We start from the raw sequence: 26,381 nt of genomic DNA, 5'->3' as shown, positions 1-26,381 counted from the left end.
ATATGTGCACATTTACCATTTATTACTATCTTAACTGGTTTAAGTTATTTTTTGCATTTATTTTTAATACTTTATTGAATATCATTTTTTTTAATTAATAAAATATCATTTGAATATATTTTCTGAATTTTAAAAATATATTTTTCAGCTTATAAAATATAAACAAAATCTACATTAATCTTTAATGTAATTGATATATAATTATTTAAAAAATTACTTTTTATGTAGTTATTTTAAATAAAATATTTTATAATTTTGACTAGTGATTTTTTTCTATATTTTTTTTCTCCCCATTTTTGGTTAGTATTATGTCTGTTGTAAGCGCAATTTAAATTCATTGTAATTTTGCATAATTTTTTTGCTGTAATATTAATATTGAACATTTCTATCCAATACTAGACCAGTAATCGCTGTACCCTACATATAATATAAATCTGTGCTGTTTATATATGGACCATGTTTATTATAGATGAAGTTCTGAACCAAGATAACTTGTACTCTAATGTTCAAATATATATATATATATATATTTTTTCTTTTTCTTTTTTTTTCTTATGGACCATTATGTTTCTGAATAACAAATTGCTTCTCAATAACAAAGTGTAACTTTGCCAACATTGTCTGAATAATAAGTGCCGTTGGATGAAAAGGGTCTTTCCATAAATGCCGGTTTTGCAGGAAACGGTTCAGTGTTTGTTTGCTTCCAGATCAGATTTGTGAAGCGTTTCCTCGAGGCCTGTGGCAGATCTCACTCTTTCATATGCAGGAATGTGCAGAAAAACACCCGGCATCATTCCCTTAAACTCTGAAAACAAGTGCTCATATTTCACCTCTGGGAATGTCTCCCATTTCAAACAGGAAATAATAATGATAAAAAAAAAAACTATAATATAATAATAATAATATATTTTTATTATCATGTACAATATATTTTACAATATTTTTTATCATATATTTTTATTATTTCTATTAAATATATATGGATTATGAACTGACCATGACTTGAACACCCTAATTGGATGCAGTATTTTGCATTATTTTCACACACACACAAACTATATATATATATGTATGTGTGTGTGTGTGTGTGTATATATATATATATATATATGTCAACTGGTCAGTTCATAATCCACGCTGAGAAAGAATAAAGAGTCATAAACACATTTGAACTTAACTCAGATTTACTGTATTTCTTACTAAACAAAAGACCCTGACATACACAGCCTAAACTTCATACAGCATTAGACATATTCAACAAATCCTAGTCAGTAAAATATGTGCTTGTTTCATAAAATATTGATTATCAATCTTTATAATAATAATAATAATAATAATCTTAAATCTTGTTGCTACAAACTCTTGCATTTAGATGATTTATTCTTCGCCGACCCCCATAAACACGGCTGAAGAGAGAGAGGGCCGATCGACGTCTCGTGACCTGTGTTTCACCACTTCATCACAGGTGTAGAAAACACTTTATCAGTGTCCGAGCAGCAAGAACAGAGAGGCTGTCAATCATCAGTTTCTATCTGTCAGTCATCAGTTAAACGTAATCCAGGAGAGTTGTGTCGTCGTCCTCAGGGAAGCCCACAAAATATGACCAGATCGCATGTGAACACATACAGTGAGACGATGGGAGAAATCAAACATCTGTGAAAATCACAGCACTGAAACACTGGAGAACACACAGGCTGAGGACACATTCAACACATTCAGCTGATTAATGATGCTTCCATAGAAAAAGATTGATCCGAGAAATAGAAATGATCATAAGGTGAAATCTATAGAGTGAATATTAGAATAAAAATCAGACAAATGAGTTTGTAGTGTATTTTTGCACGTTGACGTCTGTGTGAAACATTCGTCTGTTTCCATCGGAACCACTTCATCACACACACATCCGGTTCCTGAATCCCTGAACAGAACGGCGGCGTGTGGAGACGGATCGAGCGGATGTGGAGCGGACCGGGACCGGAGACTCAAACTCTACCGGAGGCATTCGGTGAACAATTGCTCATGAATAAACACAATTAAAGGAAATGATGTAAACAATGAAATAAAATAGAAAACAGAATAAAAAGAAGAGAATAGAACAGAATAAAATAAAATAAAATAAAATAATAAACAATAAAATTAAATGGAACAGAATAAAATAAAATAAAACAGAATAAAAAGAAGAGAATAAAACAGAATAAAAAAAGAATACAACAGAATGAAATAAAATAGAATAAAAATAAAAAGAAGAGAATAGAACAGAATAAAATAAAATAAAAAACAGAATGAAATTAAATGGAACAGAATAAAAAAATAAAACAGAATAAAAAGAAGAGAATAAAACATAATAAAAAAGAATACAACAGAATAAAATAAAATAGAATAATAAAAAAATAAACAGAATGAAATTAGAATAAAAGAATAAAAAGAAGAGAATAGAACAGAATAAAATAAAAATAAACAATGAAATTAAATTGAACAGAATAAAATAAAACCAAAAAAAGAAGAGAATAAAACAGAATAAAAAAAGAATACAATAAAATAGAATAAAAAAAACAAGTAAACAGAATGAAATAAAATAGAATAAAACAATAAAAAGAAGAGAATAGAACAGAATACAATAAAATATGAATAAGCTACCCACCATTTTTTGGGGGAAAATTCTTATTTTATTTTTTCCAGTTTGCATTACTATAATAATGCATTTGAATGTTTACTTTTAATTCATTTAGTTCGTCTCATTATTTTCAACATTAATTCTCATTCCTCTAATGCTGTTTATTCCCTGCAAAAATCACAGTAATAAAATAAATACAAAAAAATGTAATTAAAGTTTGTAAATTTATTTAAAGGTAGTACAAAAATACTACCATGACATATAAATGCCATTAAATACAGAATATATATAGTACTTATTTAAATCCTACTTATGCTTCATGGCAGTACCTTTGTGCTAGCTATGCTCATTTAACTGGGGAAATACTGTCAAATATTAATAAATCAAGTTTCCCACAAGATTCGTGTTCCTGTACATCTGATATCAAACTTGAGTTCACTAAACAGAGGATTTAAGTATTGAAATAATCATGCATCATTCTTGATCCTGGTCCGTTATTCCGGATGAACTGGTTTTCAGACGTTTAGGCGTCAACGACTCGACCGACGCCGAATGGAGTCAAACACAATAGGAGCCGATCACTGTTAGCGGCTGATCTGGGGTCATTGCTGGGCTTTTGCTCACTGAATGCAGAGCTGCGAATAGAGGATCATCTGAGTTCATGAGCGCGTGAGGGAAGATAATCAATAGTTTGGGGTCAGCATGATTTTATGACATTTATAATGTTACAAAAGATTCTCTTTCAAATTAATGCAGTTTCTATTTATCAAATCCTGATAAACTGTTTTGAACATTGATAATAATCATAAATGTTTCTTGAGCAGCAAATCATCATATTAGAGTGATTTCTGAAGGATCATGTGACACTGAAGACTGGAGTAATGATGCTGAAAATTAATTATATTTTAACATATATTACAATAGAAAACGGCTATTTCAAATTGTAATAATATTTCACAATTTAAGGAGAGACTTTCTTTCAAAAACATTAAAAATCTTACTGACCCCAAACGTTTGGTAGTGTGCGGGAAGAGTTTTGAAAAGTGCAGTTTGTTACGAACAAATAAGATGGCAGAACATAATAAGCTCAGGATAATGAATATAATAGCAGTGATATGTGGATTTGATACCTTAATTTTCATTAAAAACATTTAAAACAAACCTAATCACCTTCTTTGATGTGCAATGATGATTTCGTATGATTCAAACTGAGACACATTTTAATCCTGACCAATTGTGTGTTCGTTCGTTACAGCAAAGTCATTTTATCTAGTCATTATGTGAAATATTAGTTATCTCTGGACAATCAGAGGAACAAGTATGTGTGGAGTTTGAAGGAGAATCTGAATTATGAAGTGATATGGAGAATCATATTTAGCTCAGTACTTAGAGCGATTATTAAAAAAGTTTTATCGCAATACTTCGTGTTTTAGGGAGTAATTGTGATATTATCATCTTTGATATTGCTACAAGGGTCGTATAGTTACCCACAATAATGATTCACAGGCACTTCATTCAATAAAATATTAGGTTATGTAGTTTTACTTAAAGGGGCTTTATGTAGAGTTATAGTGACACCGGTGGCCGTTATCGTGAACTGCAGCTCTGCTCGTGCTCATGTGACGTATACGAGACTGAACGGGATTCGAGACCCTGATATTCTCACGACGAAGCTCTTATTCTTCGCTTAGAAGTGATTAGCAGTGATAAACTGTTAGCGAACATCCCGACGCCGTCCACCGCTAGAGCGACGCTTAGATGAATCTGTGAATATGAGCTTCATGCTTTCCTCTCAATAACAGAATAAACACACAAAACTGCTTATCTGATCATAGAGATGTGGATGTTTACCGGCATCATGACGACAGATGAGCTCATTAATATCACACGGTTATGATAGTTTGAGTATAAAGTATATTTCAGACTCTTTAGATCTGACTATGAGAGACTATAGTTTAAAATCAATCTGAAATTTCCTTGCATGACACATTGACATTAATGGCTCTTTCATTATCTTGAACATTGTAAGTATTAATTTCATGTGTGGATGATAGAGAGGCTCTCGGGAGCGTAACCGTCACATGCTTCAATTTTCCCGGGAAAAACGTCCCGAATCCTTCATATAAAAATCAGTCTAGAGACTTTCATAGACAAACTGAGTCAGGGAAGGTCTCGTTTTTTAAGTGTCGTTACAAACTGTTCACACATTAGCAATAAAAAAGTGATTAATACATTAAAATTCGTACATATAGCCCCTTTAAAGCAAAGCAGAAGTAACAAGGAATATCGGGATTGAAAACCTGTACAAACTCATGGAAACTCGACAACCGTGAGACTTCAGGACCTGAGATGAACACATGACTGAGGTACAACAGCTTTCATTTGATATACCACAATGCATGACTTCTGTAAACATCGAAACAAATGAAACAAGCAATGGGAAGAGCGCCCTCTGCCTGACCGGAAAACACATGACATTCGGGAAATCCCGGGAAATCGCCCTCTAAACCCTCATTCACTATTCCCTATGCTAGTCCACTAATAATGTTCACTTGAAGGAGTGAATGGGAAGGAGTGAGTGAATTCGGGCAGCCGTCCATCGGGTGCACACTTGATACTGCAGTGCATTGTGGGATTGATTAAGTGCACTCAATAAAGTCCACGATGGTTTCGGACACCACTACAAATGGCTGTCCCCTCGAATGACGCCCTGTCTGAGGGTATAGGGGGCGATTTCGGATTCAGCCTAGATCTGGAGAAAAGCCTTTCGCTCTGTTCAATCGCCGGCTGGAGGAAGCGATGAAGAAGAAGAAGAACAGAAACCCAAGCGTAAAACAGGAAGACGTGGATTTCAGCGGGGAATTATGCAAGCGCTGTGTGTGACGGACGTGTGTTTCTACTTATCCAAAATATTAGAACATTTAAAACAATCTCATATAGAATTTAGGACAATAATACCAGTTCTCAATGTTAATTATCATATCAATAATTATATTAATGATTGCAACTAATAGGATTTCTCTGTGAGGATTTCCTTGGCAGTCCCGAAACAAAGTGTCCGTCTTGATTCCCGCGTCCCTCTCTCACCTCAGTCCGAGTAAACGTGGCCGTGGACAGACGGAAGCAGCGTTTGGCGTGGTGATCCGGAGCCCTTGGTCTGGTTCTGGAGCGTGTTTCCCTCAGAGGCGCGTCTGGGCTTCGGGAACGTAGATCTCGATGCTGTCGGCGCTCTCCGTCGCGGAGTTCTGTTTGACGGACTGCGCTCTCTTGGCCGCCATCAGTCTCTTGCGAGCTTCTTGTCTCTGTTTGTCCACGGTGTCGTTGCTCTTCTCACGGCCCAGAGCCGGTTTACTCTTCCCGGGTTTCTTGGGCACCGGAGGAGCCTGTTTCTGGCTCTCCTGAACGTCACGCAGCCGGGAAGAGCAGAGATGAACACACATGAGAAACTGAGTCTTAATGCATACAGGTGAAACGCGAAAAATTAGAATATCGTGCTAAAGTTATAATTTTGATGCTTATGTCTTACAGCTTATGAAAACCCCACATTCAAAATCTCAGAAAATTTGAATATATTACATGAAATCAATCAAAAAAGGATTTTAAATAAAGAAAATGTCGGCCCTCTGAAGAGTATAATCATGCATATGTATATAGTTATATATACTAAATATATTAGTTTCACATTTTAATTTGAATTACTGAAATGCACGAATTTTTGCACGATATTCTAATTTTTCGAGTTTCACCTGCAAGTCAGTTGGTAATGTAAAAATAAAAATAAAAAAGTTAAAGGGTTAGTTCACCAAAAAATGAAAGTTCTGTCAGTAATCACTCTCCCTCATGTTGTTCCAACCCCGTAAGACTTTCGTTCATCTTCAGAACACAAATTAAGATATCTTTGATTAAATCTGAGAGCTGGCTCACTCCTCCATAGGCTGCTATGTAATTAAAACTTGCCGCCCCAGAAAAGTTAGTAAAGACATCGTTAAAATAGTCCAAGTGACTACAGTGGCTCAACCTTAAGTTTATCAAGCGACGAGAATACTTTTAGTGCGCAAAAAACAACAAAAATAACGACTTAATTCAACCATCTCTTCTCTTCCATGTCATTCTCCTACGCTGTTGACGTAGTGTAACAGCGCAGCGCTTATGGGTTGTACGTCAGAACGGAGGCTCATTATTGGCCGACGCTGGTCATGTGTGTGATGCATGTGATGCTGGCCAATAGTGAGCCTCCGTTCTGACGTACAACCAAGCGGCAACCTCCCTGTCTCTCTCTTGAAACCAACACGGAAGTGAATTAAACGGCAATTCATCGACTGGCCACTTGAGGCTGGCTGCAAAAGTGAGTCAAATCTGCATCTCCCCCATGTTAAAATGCCCAACTTTACAGCAGAAAAAAACACGTTTACAATCTGGAGAAAAAAGTGGCTTTGGTCTATACAGCTAATTTTGCCCTTCATGACGACTGTGAGGGGGGTGAATTTTTTTATAACTCATCCGTTTAAATTATATTAACCCTTAAAGTTCTGCATAATTAAGGGTGTCCACTTTTGAGTGACAGGTGGATTCCCGCTGCTGTGGTCATTAGTCATCATTAGCCGTTTGTCTGCTGTCTGTTAGCCGTCACGTTACCTCAGCTCGTTGTCTAACTGTAAAAATAAATAAATTCGGGAGTGACGCGCTGCCAAGATGGCGACGGTCGGCCACGCCCACTTTAGGCTTCAAAAACGGTCTTCAGAAACCTACGGGTGACGTCACGGACACTACGTCCATATTTTTTTACAGTCTATGCGTACAACCCAGAAGCACTGCGCTGTTACACTATGTGAACTCACTCAGAGAAACACAGAAGAAAATTAATAGTTGAATAAATTCGTTATTTTTGGGGTTTTTTTGCGCACTAAAAGTATTCTTGACGCTTGATAAACTTAAGGTTGAGCCACTGGAGTCACTTGGACTATTTTAACGATGTCTTTACTAACTTCTCTGGGATGGCAAGTTTCAATCACTTAGAAGCCTAATGGAGGAGTGAGCCAGCTCTCAGATTTAATCAACAATATCTTCATTTGTGTTCAGAAGATGAACGAAAGTCTTACGGGGTTGGAACAACATGAGGGAGAGTAATTACTGACAGAATTTTCATTTTTGGGTGAACTCACCCTTTAATATTTTATGAACTTTTTTAGCTGAAGTATTAAATTACTTAAACTGAAATAAATATGCAACACACTAAGAAAGACTTCAGCAATGACACATTAAATAAATAAAATTCTTAAATAATCAAATTAAATTCTACAGGTGAAACTCGAAAAATTTGAATATCGTGCTAAAGTTATAATTTTGATGATTATGGCTTACAGCTTATGAAAACCCCAAATTCAAAATCTCAGAAAATTAGAATATTACATGAAATCAATAAAAAAAATGTCGGCCCTCTGAAGAGTATAATCATGCATATGTATATAGTTATATATACTAAATATATTAGTTTCACCTTTTAATTTGATTTACTGAAATACACGAACCTTTGCACGATATTGTAAATTTTCGAGTTTCACCTGTATTATCTTCCAATCAAAGAATCCTGATATTTTTCCCCCACAATTTCAACAAAGAAATTAAACAGCATCAAGATCAGAGATGAATAGACATGAGAAACAGAGTCTTAATGCATGTGTCAGTTGTTAATGTTGACTGAAACTACAAGTGTTAAAAAAAGTGTTGTTAGCTGCAATAAAATATTAATATTAGATGAAAATTTTAAGCTGAAGGACTAAATTACTAAAACTAGAACTGAAATAAATATACAATACACTAAGAAAGACTTCAGCAATGACATTAAACACATCAAAAGTGACATTTATAATGTAATCAAATAAATGATGGTCTTTTGAACTTTCTATTCATCAAAGAATCCTGAAACAAAATATTTCACAATTTCAACAAAGATATTAAACAGCAAAAACTCTTTTCAACACAGATAATAATAATAAGAGCTATTATTAATAGGGCTGTGAAAAGATTAATATGTGTGTGTATGTGTATAGTTATTTTGTATATATAAATACACACACATGCATGTATATATTTAAGAAAAATGTGTCATTTATATATAAAATATTTACATTTATAATATATAATATAAATTATATATAAATATATACAGTATATAGATGCAAATATTTCTTAAATAAATACATGCATGTGTGTGTATTTACATACACAAAATAATTATACACACACACATATATTATGTAAACACAAACTTTTATTTTAGATGCGATTAATCTTTTCACAGCCCTAATTATTAATAATTAAGTACCAATAATAATAGAGCAGCAAATCATCGTATTAGAATGATTTCTGAAGGATCATGTGACACTGAAGACTGGAGTAATGATGCTGAAAATTCAGCTTTGATCTCAGGAATAAATTACACTTTACTGTATATTCACATAGAGAACAGCTGTTTTAAATTGTAATAATATTTCTAAATTTTTACTGTATTTTTGATAAATAAATAATAAAATAGACTTCTTTCACAAACATTTAAAACAATCTTAATCTTCGCTAACTTTTAACCAGCAGTGTAAATTAAATCTATATATATATATATATATATATATATATATATATATATATATATATATATATATATATATATAAATATAAATATATGACAAAATGACTAAATCTTAAAAAGGAAAATACAAGAGCTAATTCAAACAATTTACAAATACTATAATAGTGAGAATATCGACATTGACAGTTTCAGATGACAATTTAACATATGCATTTATTTCTAACCTGCTGATGGTTTCATTAGTTGTGTTTGTACCTGCTTCTCAGGCGAGTCTCCGTTCAGCTTCCAGTCGTTTGATTTCAGATGATAAAGTTCGTCAAACTTGAGGCTGATGTCTTCAATCGAGAGCTGCAGAAGATCCCAAAACCCGGCCAGATCCTGAGCCGTGGGTCTCGGGTTTGCGTTCACATTCTGAACACACAGTAAAGAAGAAGAACAACAAAAAAAGAAGAAGGAATAATTCACACAAGCATTTCTTCAGTTGTCCACAAGAGGGCGACACATCTCAATATATGAGGTCATGTTGATCATGTGATAGATGTGTGTGTGGCGCTCTTGCCATCTTCTGATTTGGAGAAGCTGATGTGATTCTTCTGCTAAACTTTAGTCAGAACAGACGAACAAAAACAGTCCAAAATACAGAACTCTAAAAGAGCCTCGTTAATAAAACACAAGCAGAGAGAACGGGCGTATATTGTTCATAAAATCATAAATTGTTGCACTGAATTAGCAAGATGAGAGCAGTTTTATTAATAAAATGCACCGATTTATTCTGCTCAATATCCAGGGTTATTATAGTAAACTAAAACCATATAAAAGCAAGATTTTCATTACTTGAAATAAAATGAACGTTAAATGAAATAAAATAAACTTAAACTTATTTTATTTCAGGTAACTGCCAAGGGAACATTTCTTATTTTCATTTAATTAACTTGACACACTAAAATAACTAAAACTGAAATAAAAACTATAGATATAAAAAAAAACTTTGAATAGAATGTCAATGAAACTGGAATTATAAGCATAAAAAACATCTAAATATCAATAAAAACAAAAACAGTATAAATAAATGCCCATTCACACCAAGAACTAGAATGAAAATTATAACGATGACTATATGATTGTCCACACCAGCGGATGATATCGTTTATTATAAGCTTTAAATACTCAAGCTTGTTAAAGCAGGATGGATTGGATTCTGATTGGCTATCGTTATCATTGCCGTTCTCGTTACCATTGCGGTGTGAACTCTACAATACTTTTATATTTCATCATTATCGTCCTCTGTGAACCGACCTTAACTCTGCTTCTGTCTCAGTGAATAAAACACTGAAAATTAATCATTGTGTTCACTGGAGAAGTGTGTGTGTGTGTGTGGCAAGACATCGTCTATCTGGACTGAAGTCGTGTGTGTTTGACCCACCAGGTTTTGTTCACACAGGCCTCTGAACTGCTGGAACTTCTGGGATATGAGGAGCTGAGCGCTTCCCACCGCGCTACGAACCTTCCCCAACACTACACACACACACACACACACACAGAGAGTATATTTTCAACCACACAGTATCATTACTTCTGTTACAAATACTCATATTATCACAGAAGTATTGGGATAAAAGTTTATAGTTCGGATAAAAACACAGAACTTGATGCTTCAAACAAGGATTGTATCAATTACATTGTTACGCCAGTAGGTGGCGACAAGTGACCGTTAAAAAACGTTTTTAGAAACGCCGATTCATCCAATAATGGAACAGCAGCTTTTTTCAGCATAAGACATCGCAGCTCATAAGCAAACTTAGACGCTGCTGATGTCACATCGAAGTCACGTGTCTTTGCGGGACTTTTTCGGGTTGTGTGTGAATGCAATCTCTGATTCCGGAAAATCGCTGGCAGTGTGAATGAACCAAAATCAAACGAACCCGGGTCAGATCCCGGGTCACTTTATCCGTGTATTTTCCGGAATCTCTGTGTGAAAGGGGCTTAAGTTGGCCGACCGTCGGATTGGTGTGTCCCGGGACGCCCTACAATCTCCAGTCAACAAGAACATGCCAGATCACTCTTACCCTCCTCTGAGAGCTGGTGCTCTTTGGTTTCTTTCTCCATCTGACCGCACCATCCCTCCATCCGGCCCGTCTCGGCCTGCAGGAGCTTCAGGAACCAGTGCCCGTCCCGTCGGCACGCCGTGGCCCCCGTCACCAGCGCCGGCGATCCTCCGTTCCCCGTCCCGTTCCCGCTGTCCAGCCAGGGGTCGGGGGGGGGCAGAGACGACGGGTCGAGCGCGGGATCCAGGCTCTCCGAGAAGGACGAGGAGCTGCTCTGTGTGGTCGAGCGGTTGGTCAGGATCTGTCGCGAGGGGCCGCTGGTCGTCACCGCCACGTCGTCGTTGTCGTCGTGGTTACCGTTGTCGAGGGACAGGTGGGGGGGCGAGTTCACTGATTGGCTGGCGCTGTTGACCATGACTTTCTTCTCGGTCTGTTTGGAGTTGGATGGAAAGGTCAGGGACGTGAGCGAGAGATCTTGCGTGTCGGAGTCCGTCTCTTGACGAGAGGCCATGCTACTGGAGCGGCTGAAACTAACACAGGCACACGCACACGCACACGCACACGCACACGCACAAAAAGAGACATACATATACAGACACAGACACACAAACACACACAGACACACACACAATTATGAGCTAAATGAAGTCACTCAGAAATCCTTATCAATCACAGACATATTAAACTACACAGTCTCCATTAGACAGCAGAAACTAGGCCATCATAAAGATGACTACATTCTTGACAGGGTAATGATGTTGACATGAACTGCATGCAGATCTGTGCGTGACATCAGATACAACGAGACAATGCTTATTAGACTCTTAGTTTAAATGAAGTCAAGTTGATTTTCTTATGCATTTTCTTCAGGAGTGCCATGTAAAAAATAAAGGAATCAACTAAAATAAAAAAGTAAATAAATTACTTTTAAATTTGACAAACAAATAGAAATTTAAATTAAAAATGATTTCATGTTTTAAAAATATTTTTTTTAATGATTTAATTTTAATATATAGAGATTTGTAAAATTTAATCAAAAATACAGTAAAATCAGTAATATTGTGAAATATTTTTCTTTAAAATAACTGTTTGTTATGTGAATATATTTTACAATTTTAAAGCTGAATTTTCAGCATTATTACTCCAGTCTTCAGTGTCACATGATCCTTCAGAAATCACTCTAATTAGTATTTAGTGGAATCCTTTTTTCAGGATTCTTTGATTAATAGAAAGTTCAAAAGAACAGCATTTATTTTAAATATTATATTTTGTAACATTATACATGTCTTTACTGTCACTTTTCATCAATTTAAAGCATCCTTGCGAAAGAAAGAAAGAATCTATGTGTGTGTGTGTGTGTGTGTGTGTGTGTGTGTGTGTGTGTGTGTGCATTGACTTCCTCAAACAGTCTTTTTTTGACTTACAAAAACAGTTTTTTTCTCTCTGAAGAACCTTGTCGAAAGCATATAGAAAAATGAATGAGGAGAAATGCCTCCAGAACCAAGGCCGCTGAAAAAGCGAGCTGTGTTTCAAAGGCTTTATCACGAGTAAGCGAGGAACAAGAAGTGAAACAAACTCACGTCCAGCCGTCCTCCACTTGAACTCCGATCGACTGGAATCTGGCCAATGGTGGCGTCTCTACTTTAGCCTGGATTTCCTGAATACAGTCGACCTGCAAACAGATGATCCATATAACTGATCTACATTAAACAAAAACAGAGGTCTGCAAAGATAAAGGGCCGTATTTTAACGATCTAAGCTAATGGTCTAAAGTGCAGTTAGGGCGTGTCTGAATCCACTTTAGCTAGTTTAATAATGAGAAAAATGGTCAGCGCATGGTCTAAAAGGGTTGTCCCTATTCTCTTAATGAGTAATGGGTGTGTTTTGGGTGTAATGTGCAATAAACCAATCACAGTCTCATCTCCCATTCCCTTTAAAAGCCAGTTGCGCTCGCGCCGTGACGATTCGCTATTTACATGGAGGAATTTGCAAGCGGACAGACTGAACGCAGAGTGCAAATGGATCTGCTCGTGTGTGAGGTTAAAGCTGTGTGTGTGTGTGTGTGGTGTGTGAGGTTAAAGCACAAGCAGACCATCTATGGGACAAGCCGGATTCCACCATTTCTTTATGTACATCATAATAATCTTTTATATTGTAATTGTTTTATTTTTAATATTTTGCATGTTTGTGTGCTACTGCCTGTGTGTGTAATAAGCAGAGTGTGTGTGTGTGTGTGTGTGTGTGTGTGTGTAACAAGCATAGTGTACGCACGTTATGGACCCGCCTATAGGCGCATATTAATAATGTGGCCTTTAAATAACAAAACAGATACTGCCCCATTGACTTTGGTCCAGGTTTCAGTTGGTCAATGGCTCAGTCCATTTCAGTTCCCTCAAAATAGTAACGCACCAACAATGCGCCTGAACACACATCGTTGTCAAACCAGCCCGCCCATGGATGCACAAATGGGAGCAAATGCATTTGCTATTTAAACAACGTGGTGCAGGACGTGAAAATGAAAATTGCGTCAGGCTGAAACTAGCAAAACACACTTGCGTCGCGCCTGGCGCGGTATTGCACCGAATGTATGATAGGGTCCATAAAGAGTTGGTTAATTTTCCAAATAAAATAAATAAATGCATTATGTATTTGTTCTTTATTTTGCAAAAAGTGATTTTGAAAATAGAAAAGCACATCAAATACACAAATTTCTACCATAACCCCCGGTTTTCTGTATCTATATCCTTATCTATAGGGCCCAAAACCCGCATGTGACACCATTTATACACCACTGAAAACATAGTTCTGTATATGATATTGCATTTCTGTCAACAGATCCTCCTAAATATTACACAATGCACCTTTAAACATAGTGGCGCAGGATATGAAAATGATAACTGCGTCGGGCTGAAGCTAGTAAAACACACGCCCGGGTGTATGATAGGGCTTAAAACCCGCATGTGACACATTCAGTTCAATAAACTCACTTGAATCCCGATGGAGGAAAGCTTCCGTCGTGGAACGGGGTCTATCGGGGGTTCGTCCGGGGCGAGAGCGTCCCCCTTCACCTGCTCATTATGATGAGGGTTGGGAGAGATCACCACAGCCGCTGGGATCTGGGGTTCCCGGGGCGCCGCGACAGGAATCTGGGGTCGCGACCCCTTGGCCCGCGTGCTGTCGAGGCTGTCGGAGGAGTTGCTGCGTCCTGATTGGCTGTTGGCCTCGCTCTTGCGGTCCTGCTGGTCTGGGTAACAGTCCTGCGCGGATTCGGTGCTGCTCTGCACGGTGACGGAGATGAACGGTTTGGAAGTGGTTCGAGGGGGAACGGGAGGCGGAGCCACTTTCTTACAGCTCGTCAAACATGTGGAGACTTCAGAAACGGAGAGAGAGAAAGAAACAAACATTTAGAGGGATCCGTTTAACAGCATGACACGTCACAACTCAAGTTGCAAGCATGCAAAATATGAAGTTACTCATACGTAATATACATGATGAATATCTTAAAAGAACAAAAAGTCTTATTCAGTGTCACATGATCCTTCAGAAATCATTCTAATATGCTGATTTGCTGCTCAAAAAACATAAATTGATGTTCTTATTAGTGTTGAAAACAGTTGTGCTGCTTCATATTTTTGTGGAAACCGTGATTTTCAGATGAAAAATATTTTCTATGATGAATAGAAAGTTCAAAAGAACTATTTATTTGAAATATATATATATATATGTATATATATATATATATATATATTATACTATTTGAAAAAATTATATAACATTTAAATAATAATTTAATAACATTTATGAAAATTTGTCACAAATTATCTAAATGGTCACACATTTATTTTAATGTTTGTTTTGATGCTTTTATCACTTTAAAATAAAAAAATAAGAAAGACTGGAGAAATGATGCTGAAAATTCAGCTTTGATCACAGAAATAAATTACATTTATATTGACATAGAAGACAGCTATTTTAAATTGTGAAATATATCACAATATTACTTTTATTAATGTATTTTATTTATCAAATAAAAACAGCCGAAGAGCAGAAGACTTACGGAAATGTACGGAGCCCAAACTTTTAAATGGTATATTCAGATTAAATTCGTAAAAACTAATTCAAATTTATAGTCAGAGTACAAATAATATATTCATAAATATAATATTAAAACTGACTCACAACAACACACAAACCTGTAAAGGCTCGGATTGAGGAGAAAAATCAAAGCCTTCTGGCTTTTTCCCCTAACAACAATAATAATAATTCTATACTATTAATAATAGCACTGATGTAGCCTATCTCATCCTCACAGCTCTGTGTGTGTAAATGTGTGTGTGTGTTTATGATGGCAGTCTGCTGACGTCAAACACAGCCTGAGACCTTTTTTCCAACAACACAGTTGTTTTTCCAGCCCTGCAGATCCTCTAAAACATGTGTGGACTCCAGACACACTAACATATCACTGCATTAGATCACAAAAACAAAAGTGTAATTTATTGTAAACTAAAGGAAGATGCACAAACACATTATGCAATCAAGACATCTGACATAAAGAACAAATAATAGATCTAGTGTTGAACATGAAGCTGATTCAAGGACACTGAGACTGACATGATAAAGAAAAGTAAATGTTAGTGAAAAGAAAAGATCCTGCAGCATTTGAGCGCACATACTCAATCTAAGGCAATGATATTCAGACATTTGGGGTCACTCTACGTGAGTGTTTGACTTTATAGGTTGACTTAATTTATTGTTTGGTTAATTTGCAGAGAAATAAAGTGGACGGATGCCCAATATAAACCCTGTGTGTGTCTCAGTGTGAGTTCACTAGGGTGGAGTTGGCAGATGGAAACGATGGCAAACATAACAAGCCCACAGGAATCCTGTGTGTGTGTGTGTGTGTGTGTGTGTGTGTGTGTGTGTGTGTGTGTGTGTGTGTGTGTGTGTGTGTGTGTGTGTGTGTGTGTGTGTGTGTGTGTGTGTGTGTAAATCTGGGCGTCAGAGCTGTATGTGTGTTTCATACTCCAACGTCAAGCAAAACCATAACATGCTGGGAAAAATTTGTAAAGGTTTTATTCCTACATTGTGAACTATAACAAAAACCAAACACATTTAGTCCAGCTGTACATGATAAATGCACACTCATGACAGATCGTAAGCCCAGTGCAAACATATGGACAAAAATATGCATTCATTATACAACATGTATCAGTTTGTGAATGTATGAAGGGAAGTTGGATTGACTAGTCAGCTTGTTTATTTAGGATACATTTAGAGATGCGTCATCTTTAATCAAACTAATACTATCTTTCTCTAAAACTACTTTCTTTTTCTGATTGTTACTTAGCTCTTCTAGTGGGTCACTGGATCATGTTACGCAATCGCCAATTATTAAATTAGGCATTATTTTAGTTTTAGCAAATGTGCTTTCTGTCTGGCTCACAATTAAATCAATAATATCTCATTGAATTTCCTGTTTCACTCTGAACTATGTCACATTACAGAAGTAAAATGGGTTGCAAATGGCACGTTTTCCTCTCTACGTGGAAAAAAACATTATGTTAAATCATGATAACAGAAGACAAGAGGATAATATATCAGTTGGTAAGCTTTATGCAAAAGACAGATAACCTGCATGTTATCAAACCATTTATTAATCATCAGAAGGAAAGATTTTTTGTAAACATCTGTTTGTCTGCCTTAAAGTGCCCTATTATGCTATTTTAAAGGTTCCTAATTGTGTTTTGGGTCTCTTTCAACAGGTTTACATGCATTTAAGGTCAAAAACACTTTAATTTCCTCATAATCTCCACTGCAGCATCAGCTCTTTTCTCTCAGTGTCTGAAACGCTTCGATGAAGGATTCAGTCTCTCTAAACCCCGCCTCTCTGAGCGCTGCTCTGCTCTGATTGGTCAGATGGCCCAGTCTGCTGTGATTGGTCAGAAACCAAACGCTCATTATCATATCTGAATCTCAGCTCTTCATCACAGTGATACGAACAGTAATGATGGCGTGGGTTTTACCGTATCAATCTCAGAAAACAGCGTCTTCTCGACATGAACAACACGAACCAAACTCTCCCAGTCTCAGATAAACTACAGTGTTTGAGGGCGGAGCTAAGAAACGCTGTTCAGCCAATCAAGACCAGAGGCTGGAATTATGCAAATTAGTTCCAAACCTACAGGATCATCAGGAAGTGAGACTGGACTTACTGACGACTCGTTTCAGTTCTTTCTTTTAGGAGACAAACACTCCATTTATCTGCACTTTGACCTTTGAAACTTTGCAGAGCTTTTACATTCACAAACAGCTCTATTACACACTACATGAAAGATCATCTCTGAAAAAGCATTATAGGCTCACTTTAACATCTAAGAACCTGATTCCTAAAAACTTGCTCAATATCAGATCTCAAAAGATCTCCATTCCCCAGATGTTATAAAGCAACCTACATTTTTAGTTGTAAAGGTTAAATTTCCCCCAAATGCTGAATAGACAAACATCGTACAATCCATTAAAAACTCTTCACAACATGAATAGTGAAATCACACACACACACACACACACACACACACACACACACACACACGCGCAAGCGACTGAGTCAACACTGGTGTGTATGAGGGATCCGGTCTGAATAATGATGACTTTATCATTCAGGTGTGGCCATGATCACAATAATCCTTCTGTCTCTTCAGTGCCTCCACAGATCGACTGAAACACCACATTATAGTTGAGTTCAGAAAGGCATTCAACAGTGAAACAGCCCTTATGAAATCAGCTGGTTTAATTTTGCAGGTTTGTTTGTTTCAGCTGCAGTAATATCTGTGTCAGCAAGATCCTCGATCGCTTGTGGAAAGAGTCTAAGCTTCTGCATGAATCATTCATAAGGCAAGAAATCCCAGTTTTATAAATAGCAGAGGCTTGCGCAAAATGAAGTACACAGAGAATGAAACTAGAAATTTAACTGAGCAACGAGGGAATGTTAATAACTCACTGAAAACAACTCTTGCTAATGACTGTTACTTTGTGTTACTGTTACTCAAGACCTTCAACTAAAAGCAAAGCAATACTTTTCTTAAGTGCCTTAAGTAGAAGTCACTTTAAACTTAGGATGGATGTTGTTAGTTTTAAAACCGGATGTACACTAATTATCATGGTAAAGAATGATCCCATTAGCCATTACTAATTCCTCTTACGCAAGTTAAAAATGAAGTTTTTCCAATATGGAGCTTCACCGGTTAAAAATATCTTGGTGAATCTCATGAAAACTGCATTTGGCACCAGTGTTAATTTTCGTTTTGGCGAGTAAACGCAGCCGTTTATGTCTTTAGTGAACAGTTTGGAGAATATTGGATGTGTATCAGTGTATTGGATCCAGCCTTAAAGTGACAGCGCTCTAATAAACCTGCAGCTGTCCGTCATTAATGTTAATCAGGCTTTTTTCTAGCAATTTTAGAGTCCAAATTATTTTCTAAGATATATATTTAGTATATTTTCACTTTTTGAAGTGCTTTCGCTTCTGCAAAAATCCGACGAGTGTCTTCTTTAAAAGCAAACCTTTAGGTGTGTGTTTCAAAGCATGTAGCCTGTGAATTACAACTAGTTACGTTCAGATCGATGTCCAAAAATGCCAATTAACAGGTTGACTAACTTTTAGAATTAGCGAGCAACCTCTGCAATATACTTCTGTCTGTCTATCATAGCCAATAACCTGATGCACGTCGTCTTTAATACTTTGTAAGAGCACACAGGCGTATTAATGTGCATATTAAGAGCAATTAAGTGTTCTGCTGTCATCAACAAAGCTACACGACTCATTCTAGCATTATGAAATGTGTCTGAAGATGTGAACCTCTCATATTTGTCATCTTGCAAGCGTAACGCAGTATGAATCTGACAACACTAGTATCAGTATGTGATTCAGAAGGTGCAGCTTACGGTTGCATAATACCAGAAGACAAAACACACCTGTGAAATCATCACTCAAACACACACACATACATTCTTGTCATGTCTGTGGCACATGTCAGGTCTAGACTGCGCCTATTGTTGGAAAGGTCATGTTTGGGACAGTCATGTAGTTTGGTTATTATGTCAAGGTTTTCATGCTATTTACAAGATGACAAACCAAATCTTGTGAAAATCTGTTGGAATTAACGGGACCGTTGCTGTTAATTCACCTTTATGGCTCTTGACCTTTCTAATATGAGCAACCACTGCTAAATGAAGCATCTAAGGCATTAAAGTCCCCCTGTGGTGAAAATCCAGCTTTTAATGTTATTTATAATGGTGTTTTTAATATGCTTCAAGACAAACCATGTGTAAGTTCATAAGTCGACACCATTGCTGAGTATTTTCTCCTTAAAACTGCAGTGAACCAAAGACGCTTTGAAATCGCTGGTGTTTCTGACGTCACAAACTACCTTGTAACCAATCAGATCAACGTGTGATCGTCAATAAGTGGATCTCTGAGCTGAGTGAGTGGAGGCGGAGCTCATTTGCATATTCATAGAACCGCGTATACTAAATGAGGCAAGGGTGTCGAGTTACATTCAAGATATTTTTTTTTATAGAACAATTTTTTCAAGAAAAAAACATTTAAATATGTAATTTGGTGATCAAAGATGAGTTTTAAGGGAAGAAATTATTGACTACAAGGGGACTTTGATAGTAATGTTAAATGCCACATCAGAAAAACCTTAAATGTTGTTGTCAGTCAGCACTCTTCTTAATTTCTGTCAGTTATTTTCTTTTAAATATACCGTACAACGAAATGAGTATCTCTGAGAGGAAACAACATGTTCATCAGTAATGCATAATGACATTTCTGTCCCACAAAAAAGCTCTCCAATTTAGTTCATTATTTGCTGAAAAATATTTTCCTTTTCTGAATTTGGAACATCCTGACCAATAATACGGCAAACAAACACACAAATCCTGTAAGACGGCAATAAGGAGCTTTATGTAGAAAAAGAGCAACAGAAGTAGAAATGCACAAATGACAAACAGGCTCATTGTTGTAGATGCTTACTCATGTGGAATGAAACTCCGGTGGAACACGAGCCCTAAATCGGAGCGACGCTGTGACCAACCCCGCTGGAATCTGCCAGGATTAGGTCATTATGTGGATTTGGCCTTTAGTGTGGGAAATGTGCACAATATGGAAACCTTCCCATGATGGACAGAAATCTTTGATAGATGGCAGCAAACCCAGAAGAACACAGTTAATGCATGATGAAACCAATGTGAAATGACAAGTTTCCATCAAGACGCTATTTGACTGTCTACAATGAATGTGAAATTTACTACACTTACATGTGCACCAATAATGTGATTATTTCCAGAAATCCGAGTAAGGATTTTTAACATGACAAGCAAACCTCTTCACTACCATTTACATGCAATTTTCATTATTCACAAAGATTTGTGGCTATTTTTACTGCCATTACTCACATATGCACAGCACAAAGGATCAACTGTGTTACTGAGCAATGTTTTAATCTATTTGCATCGAATGCAAATCACATTTCTATGGACATAATGGACTCTGATGTGCCTAAAAGTGTCTTCATTGTGATGTTTTTGACCATCAATATACTGCATTATACCTTTGTCGTGCAACGTTGTCAACATGAACTCAGTTTTATTTAAAACCCAAATATGCAATGCCTTCCTTACAAATCTGAGCATGACAATATCATCCCCATTCGTCACAAACACATGCACACTTTGGTCAGAGTGGAAAAGATGCATTGAAGTGTTTACATGCCTGTTTATTGCATTTAAAATCGGCATACGCCACATTTTACTACGATTGTGGTTGCTACGATTATGAGCCTTATCACATCAATTTAATCAAAGTATTTTGTTTAAATTAGGTAAAGTTTAATCGCAATATTGCCGAAATCCCATTATGATGGTGCACGTAAACATAGGTGGTTAAACTTAGAAACAAAAGTTCAAATGCTGCCTTAAAAACGTGAGTAAACTCAACTAAACACCTGAAGATAACCTTTGTTTCAACTCAAATAGTCAACTTTAGGTTTAATTTTTGAAAACTTAAGAACAAAATCCAAAACTTGTCACAACAATTGGAGTTAAAGAGAAATAAGTTCAAATAACTTAATAAGGCCATCATGTTTTCCAGTATAGTCAATGTTGCATGACACAATAACAGCCAATCAGAGCATATTGGAGCAGGAATTCTGGCCAATATGATTAGCGATTTAATTTTCAATTTTTTGCAAGCTATATAATTCACGTGCCAAACTTTCGGTCATTAGTGGCTGTGGATTAAATGCATGATAAAGCTTGAATGATCACGGGTGTCTCATCCCATCATACTGGATTAGAAACAATTTCACAATTGTTTTATGCTTTCTTGAACCTGTTTCCAAGATCCTTTTTTCAGCTCTACTCCACAAACACACCTCAAATATGTGTGAAGATCAGACAGATAAAACATGAGCGGCACCACCCCGTGAAAAAACACCAGCAATCTCACATCTAACATCTGTTCTGCCCAAATAACACACACTAATGTGTTAAAGTACTGTATTGTTCTATAACACAGGAATGAGGAACACCTTCCGTCACACACACCTGTGCTATCATCACAATCACGATGAGCCTCAGGGGTAAAACAGGAGCGACACACTCAAACATCCATCTGATAACATGAGGAAACAAAGTACAAATCAGTGAAAGATATACAGCATGCAAATCTTGTCAAGACATCAGAAAACCACAATGAGTAAGATTTAACACCATTGGTCCTATCCTACCCAGCGCAATTGTCTTTGTACAACGACGCATGTATCATTCCTATTTTGCACCCGCGCACAGCAGACTTTTCCCTCCACAGACGCACGTCGGTAAATTAGGGTCTGAACTTGCACTCCCGGAGGCGGTTCAGTGAAAAGAGGAGGCGTGTTCCGGCGCAAACGTTCCCTGGTGCTATTTTGCAGGTTTAGAAAACAATTCCGCCACTGACCAGGAAAAACCTTGTCTAAAGTCAGTGGTACGTTCAGATGCTATTTTAAGGGCGAATGCTTGGCCATAATGTAGCGTGTGCACAACACGCATACACGTTGCTTTTCTCATCTACACAGACGCAGCAGTTGCCATTTTTGCAAACCATACATAATTACAAGGAAAAATATTAACACATGAGGGAAATCATTGTTGTGTCCATGAAGATGTGTAAAAATAGGCATAAATCTAGCTTACACATTTACTAAAATTATTATACGCCTGTTTAACCGAAGCTAATTTGGGTGTGTTTCTCATCCCCAATGTCACTTCTCTGTGTTTTATGGCCCTGACGAGAACGTCGGTCTCCTCGGCTGTGAACCGCTCCTGGCAAATCCGCCGTTATAATAGCAATCCGCCATGGAACAAGCACGCCTGCTCTTAAAGGGAATGTGAGATGTCGCTCTGATTGGTTTATTTCACATTACGCCCAAACCACACCTATGATTAATGAAGCTACTTCAGACCAACACATCTTAAGATTTGCGTCGAGATTTGCGCCGAGACCCGCCCACAAAGTTACTTGAGTTTCGCGTTTGATACTTTAATTTCAGATCATTAAAATAGGGCCCTATGTCTTCAGCTCGCAATAAATATCTACACTGATCTAGTTGCCAGGTAAGAAAAAGTTCATATGTGAAACAGCCAAAACTTTTACACTGAGGAAGAATCGTAATTTGGTAATTTTTGGTTAAGATTTCATTAAATACATTAAGACTTGGCTTGAACATTACATAAATTTATTCCCATAATCCAGGCTCAAGAATTTGGACCAGGTTAATTATATGATTAACAACATGATCTGCCCCTCATCCAGCTTTCTGTGCTCTAAAACTCTTTCCTCGAGTTCAACGGCACACTGTACGATCTTTCATAAAGCGTTTTGAGAGCGATGACCTCCTGTAGGTTACAAAAACTTGAAGCAAGAATGAGCAGCTGTTGATCCCAAACCTTCTGAGCCGAGAAATCACACATTTAATTAGCTGTTTTATGTTTTAGGACATGGGTGTGTTGTTGTAATTGTGGTAATTCTGGGAGTGATGAAGGTTGTATAACTAATAAAAGCACTAATTACAGGCCTTTCTTTTGCTGAGACTTAGTTTGTTTTGCTGACAATTCATCTATGTGTGTGTTCTTCACCGAAGAAGCAGCTCCCAAAACCTACACTAGAATGGTCTTTATGGTTAAAAGAGTACAAGGGTTAAAGGATTAGTTCACCAAAAACGGAAAGTTTTTAAAGGGGAACTATTATGTATGAAAGCTTGTTTCCAATTTAAAAGAAAACAATTTAACAATTTAAAAGAAATTGCTACTTTTTAATATCGCAATTCTGACTTTTTTTTCGCTGAATTGTGAGTTACAAAGTCAGTATTGCGAGAAAAAAAGTAAGTCTTTTTTTTCTCAGAATTGGAATTTATAACTCACAATTGCTAGTTTATATCACAATTCTGAGAAAGAAAGTAAGAATTGCGAGATGTTAACTGGCAACCGCAAGAAAAAAAAGTCTGAATTGTGATATAAAAAGTCGCAATTACCTTTTTTTTTTTTTTTTATTCAGTTCCAGAAACAGGTTTCCATAATTATGCCCCTTTTAAAAGTCTTGATTTAGATTTTTGTGCTCTACTAGCATAGCTTGAATGTTCAAAAAACATTATTTTCCTCATATTCTCCATTGTTGCAGTTCCTCTCTTCCCAGTCTGACAGTAACGCTCTATTTAGTTCCTGTTTCTATGAAGCCCCTCCTTCTGAAAAGCACACTGTGCTCTGATTGGTCAGCTGGATCAGTGTGTTGTGATTGGTCGAGCGCTTTGAGTGTGTTTGGGAAATGTTCCGTCCCTTACCATAACCGCCAGTTTAACACACTACTAACGAACTCAACCAGGCCCCGCCCCTTTATTCTGTGTATTAATTATTTAAATGAGGAATATTGTGACGTGTTCGTTCCCGGATGAAATTTAAGACTACAATGGTGTTCAGAAACACTGGCACTGATATAGAGGATAACTCAGAGCTTTTTCATGCTCAAACAGCAACATTACACACTAAAGAAAGCTGTTTTGGCGCTTGACAGCCATTGAACAAAAGCTGTGTGAAGATTCTGTTCCCCTTTCATATTGCATATTGGTTCAGATGGACATGAGGATGAGTAAATAATTACATAATTTTCTCTTTGTGCTGAACTACTCCTTAAAATGAGCTTATTTTCCTCCCAGAGTTTCTTAAAACACTTTCCAAGCGCATCAGTCGCTGGAGGCTGCTGCGTCAGCTACTTCTCAACGCTGCTGATGTTTAAATGCTGTAAAACCCCAAAGTGAAGAACTATAGCAACAGCAGTCATGCAAACAAAAGCTCTAGATTGCCATGAGAGGAGTAAAACCAACAGAGATCTCTCTTTGTAATATACATCCTGTACTATCCACTGTTTAGAAGTTGTAAACAATCAGATCCAGCAGCAGAGATTATGCTTTTGTGTGCTTTAAGTCATCAGAAACGTCCCTTTTGATTCCATGTTGACTTTAACACAAATACTGCCACCAAAATTGCAGCTACAGAATTCATATCTACAGAAACCATCTAGAAAGTCAGGCATTAATGCTGCATGAGGCTCTCCAACACAGGAGCTTTGAGCTTAAATGGAGAAACGGTTAAATAATTGAGCAGATCCATGAAAAACATTCCCGTAAGGGCAGAAAAAAATCTTGGAAGCTAAAAGTAAGGAGGCCCATGGGAGTCACATCCTTTTCTATCTATTTTTTTTATTACCAGACATTAAAAGCTGCACGATAATTATCAAACAGATAATCAAAGATTATTTTGCTCAAAAAAAATTTCATTGGAGAATTTTCTTTTTACATTTCAACAGAATTATGCACTTTCTTTTAAGCACAAATCAAGTGAATGTTGATTCATACACATGATTCATTTACCTCAACTAATTTCCTGATTTATTTATATATATATATATATATATATATATATATATATATATATATATATATATATATATATATATATATATATATATATGTAGTAATACATTGAGAACTGGTAAAACCCTAAGAAGCTTCTCTCAAAAGCTAAAACAGGAATTCCTAATATTAATTCCAATATGTCAACCAAAGATAATGGAAATATCAAATACATTTTTTTTTTTTTTCAGGATAAATAAACAGCAGGCCAATATCACAGATGATTACGCTACTTAATTGAGAGAAGCAGAAATCATGATCACGATTAAAATACCTTTACCTGTTAGGCTCCATGTCATGAGAGATGCTGGAGAATATGCTTTATGCAAGTCGGTCACTGTGAAAAAACTAGATGCATTGTTTCATTGTTTCAGCACAAACATCCTGGGAGTTGGCTGACTATTTATCCAACTCACTGGACTGATACAACTCACTTTGAATGTCTTTTGTTGCATTTCCGGAAGTGCACTACAAAACATTATACAATAGCTAGACATCAAGAGAGCGCTTACAAGAAAGAGGCTCTTATAGATGCTCACAGAAAACATCTGAAAGGAATATAAGGGTGTACTGTTTGTGTAAAACTACATCAGCCCCTCAATCAGACTGCATTTATGATCTCTAGTATGTATAATTTTCTCCAAGGCCTGTTATCAGAACTGCAGATGAATGCACCCGATGCACGGCAATTAAAGGTAGGGTAGGCAATTTACAAAGCGGCTAGAAATAAAAATTGCTAGCAATAAAAAATTTGAAAGCGTAAGATCCCACCTTCCCTTCAAAGCGTCTCCAAAGCCACGCCTCCTTCAAAACACATGAACGAATACAGCAGGGAGCAAACAAAAGCGCCATGAGAGACGGCGTTAAATTACCTAATGTCACAATACATTACAATAATAATGAACGTAAACAACTTACAGAGCACTGACCTGTACCACTTGACCGCTGCAGATTCATTTCGTCGTTGATAGAGTTGACATTGAAACGCATAAATTTGAGTCACGAACAGCACAGTGTGTGTATTGGTTTCCATCTCTTCCGAATCACAATATTTATGGCGTGAACGGACCGAATGCAATGATTGGACGAACATTTTCTAGTCCTACGACTTCCACAGACGATATAAATACATT

The 26,381-nt window shown here is 36.7% G+C and overlaps 1 protein-coding gene across 1 annotated transcript in view; it reads right to left on the bottom strand.

Moving 5' to 3' along the window:
• Positions 1–2,826: 2,826 nt before the first annotated feature.
• The window catches only part of dlgap4b (discs, large homolog-associated protein 4b), a gene marked incomplete at its 5' end in the record, with an annotated part of 43,058 nt that continues 19,503 nt past the window's right edge, over positions 2,827–26,381 (bottom strand). The window contains 6 exons of the mRNA XM_081380188.1: positions 2,827–6,012; positions 9,456–9,611; positions 10,624–10,715; positions 11,267–11,775; positions 12,826–12,917; positions 14,233–14,615. Coding sequence (XP_081236314.1) covers positions 5,794–6,012; positions 9,456–9,611; positions 10,624–10,715; positions 11,267–11,775; positions 12,826–12,917; positions 14,233–14,615 — 1,451 coding nt within the window. The 3' untranslated portion in view covers positions 2,827–5,793. The remainder of the gene's footprint in view (positions 6,013–9,455; positions 9,612–10,623; positions 10,716–11,266; positions 11,776–12,825; positions 12,918–14,232; positions 14,616–26,381) is intronic.

The sequence above is a fragment of the Scardinius erythrophthalmus genome (assembly GCF_964197995.2).
Source record: "Scardinius erythrophthalmus genome assembly, chromosome: 12".
NCBI lineage: Eukaryota > Metazoa > Chordata > Actinopteri > Cypriniformes > Leuciscidae > Scardinius > Scardinius erythrophthalmus.
This window is presented reverse-complemented; position numbering and strand designations above follow the sequence as displayed.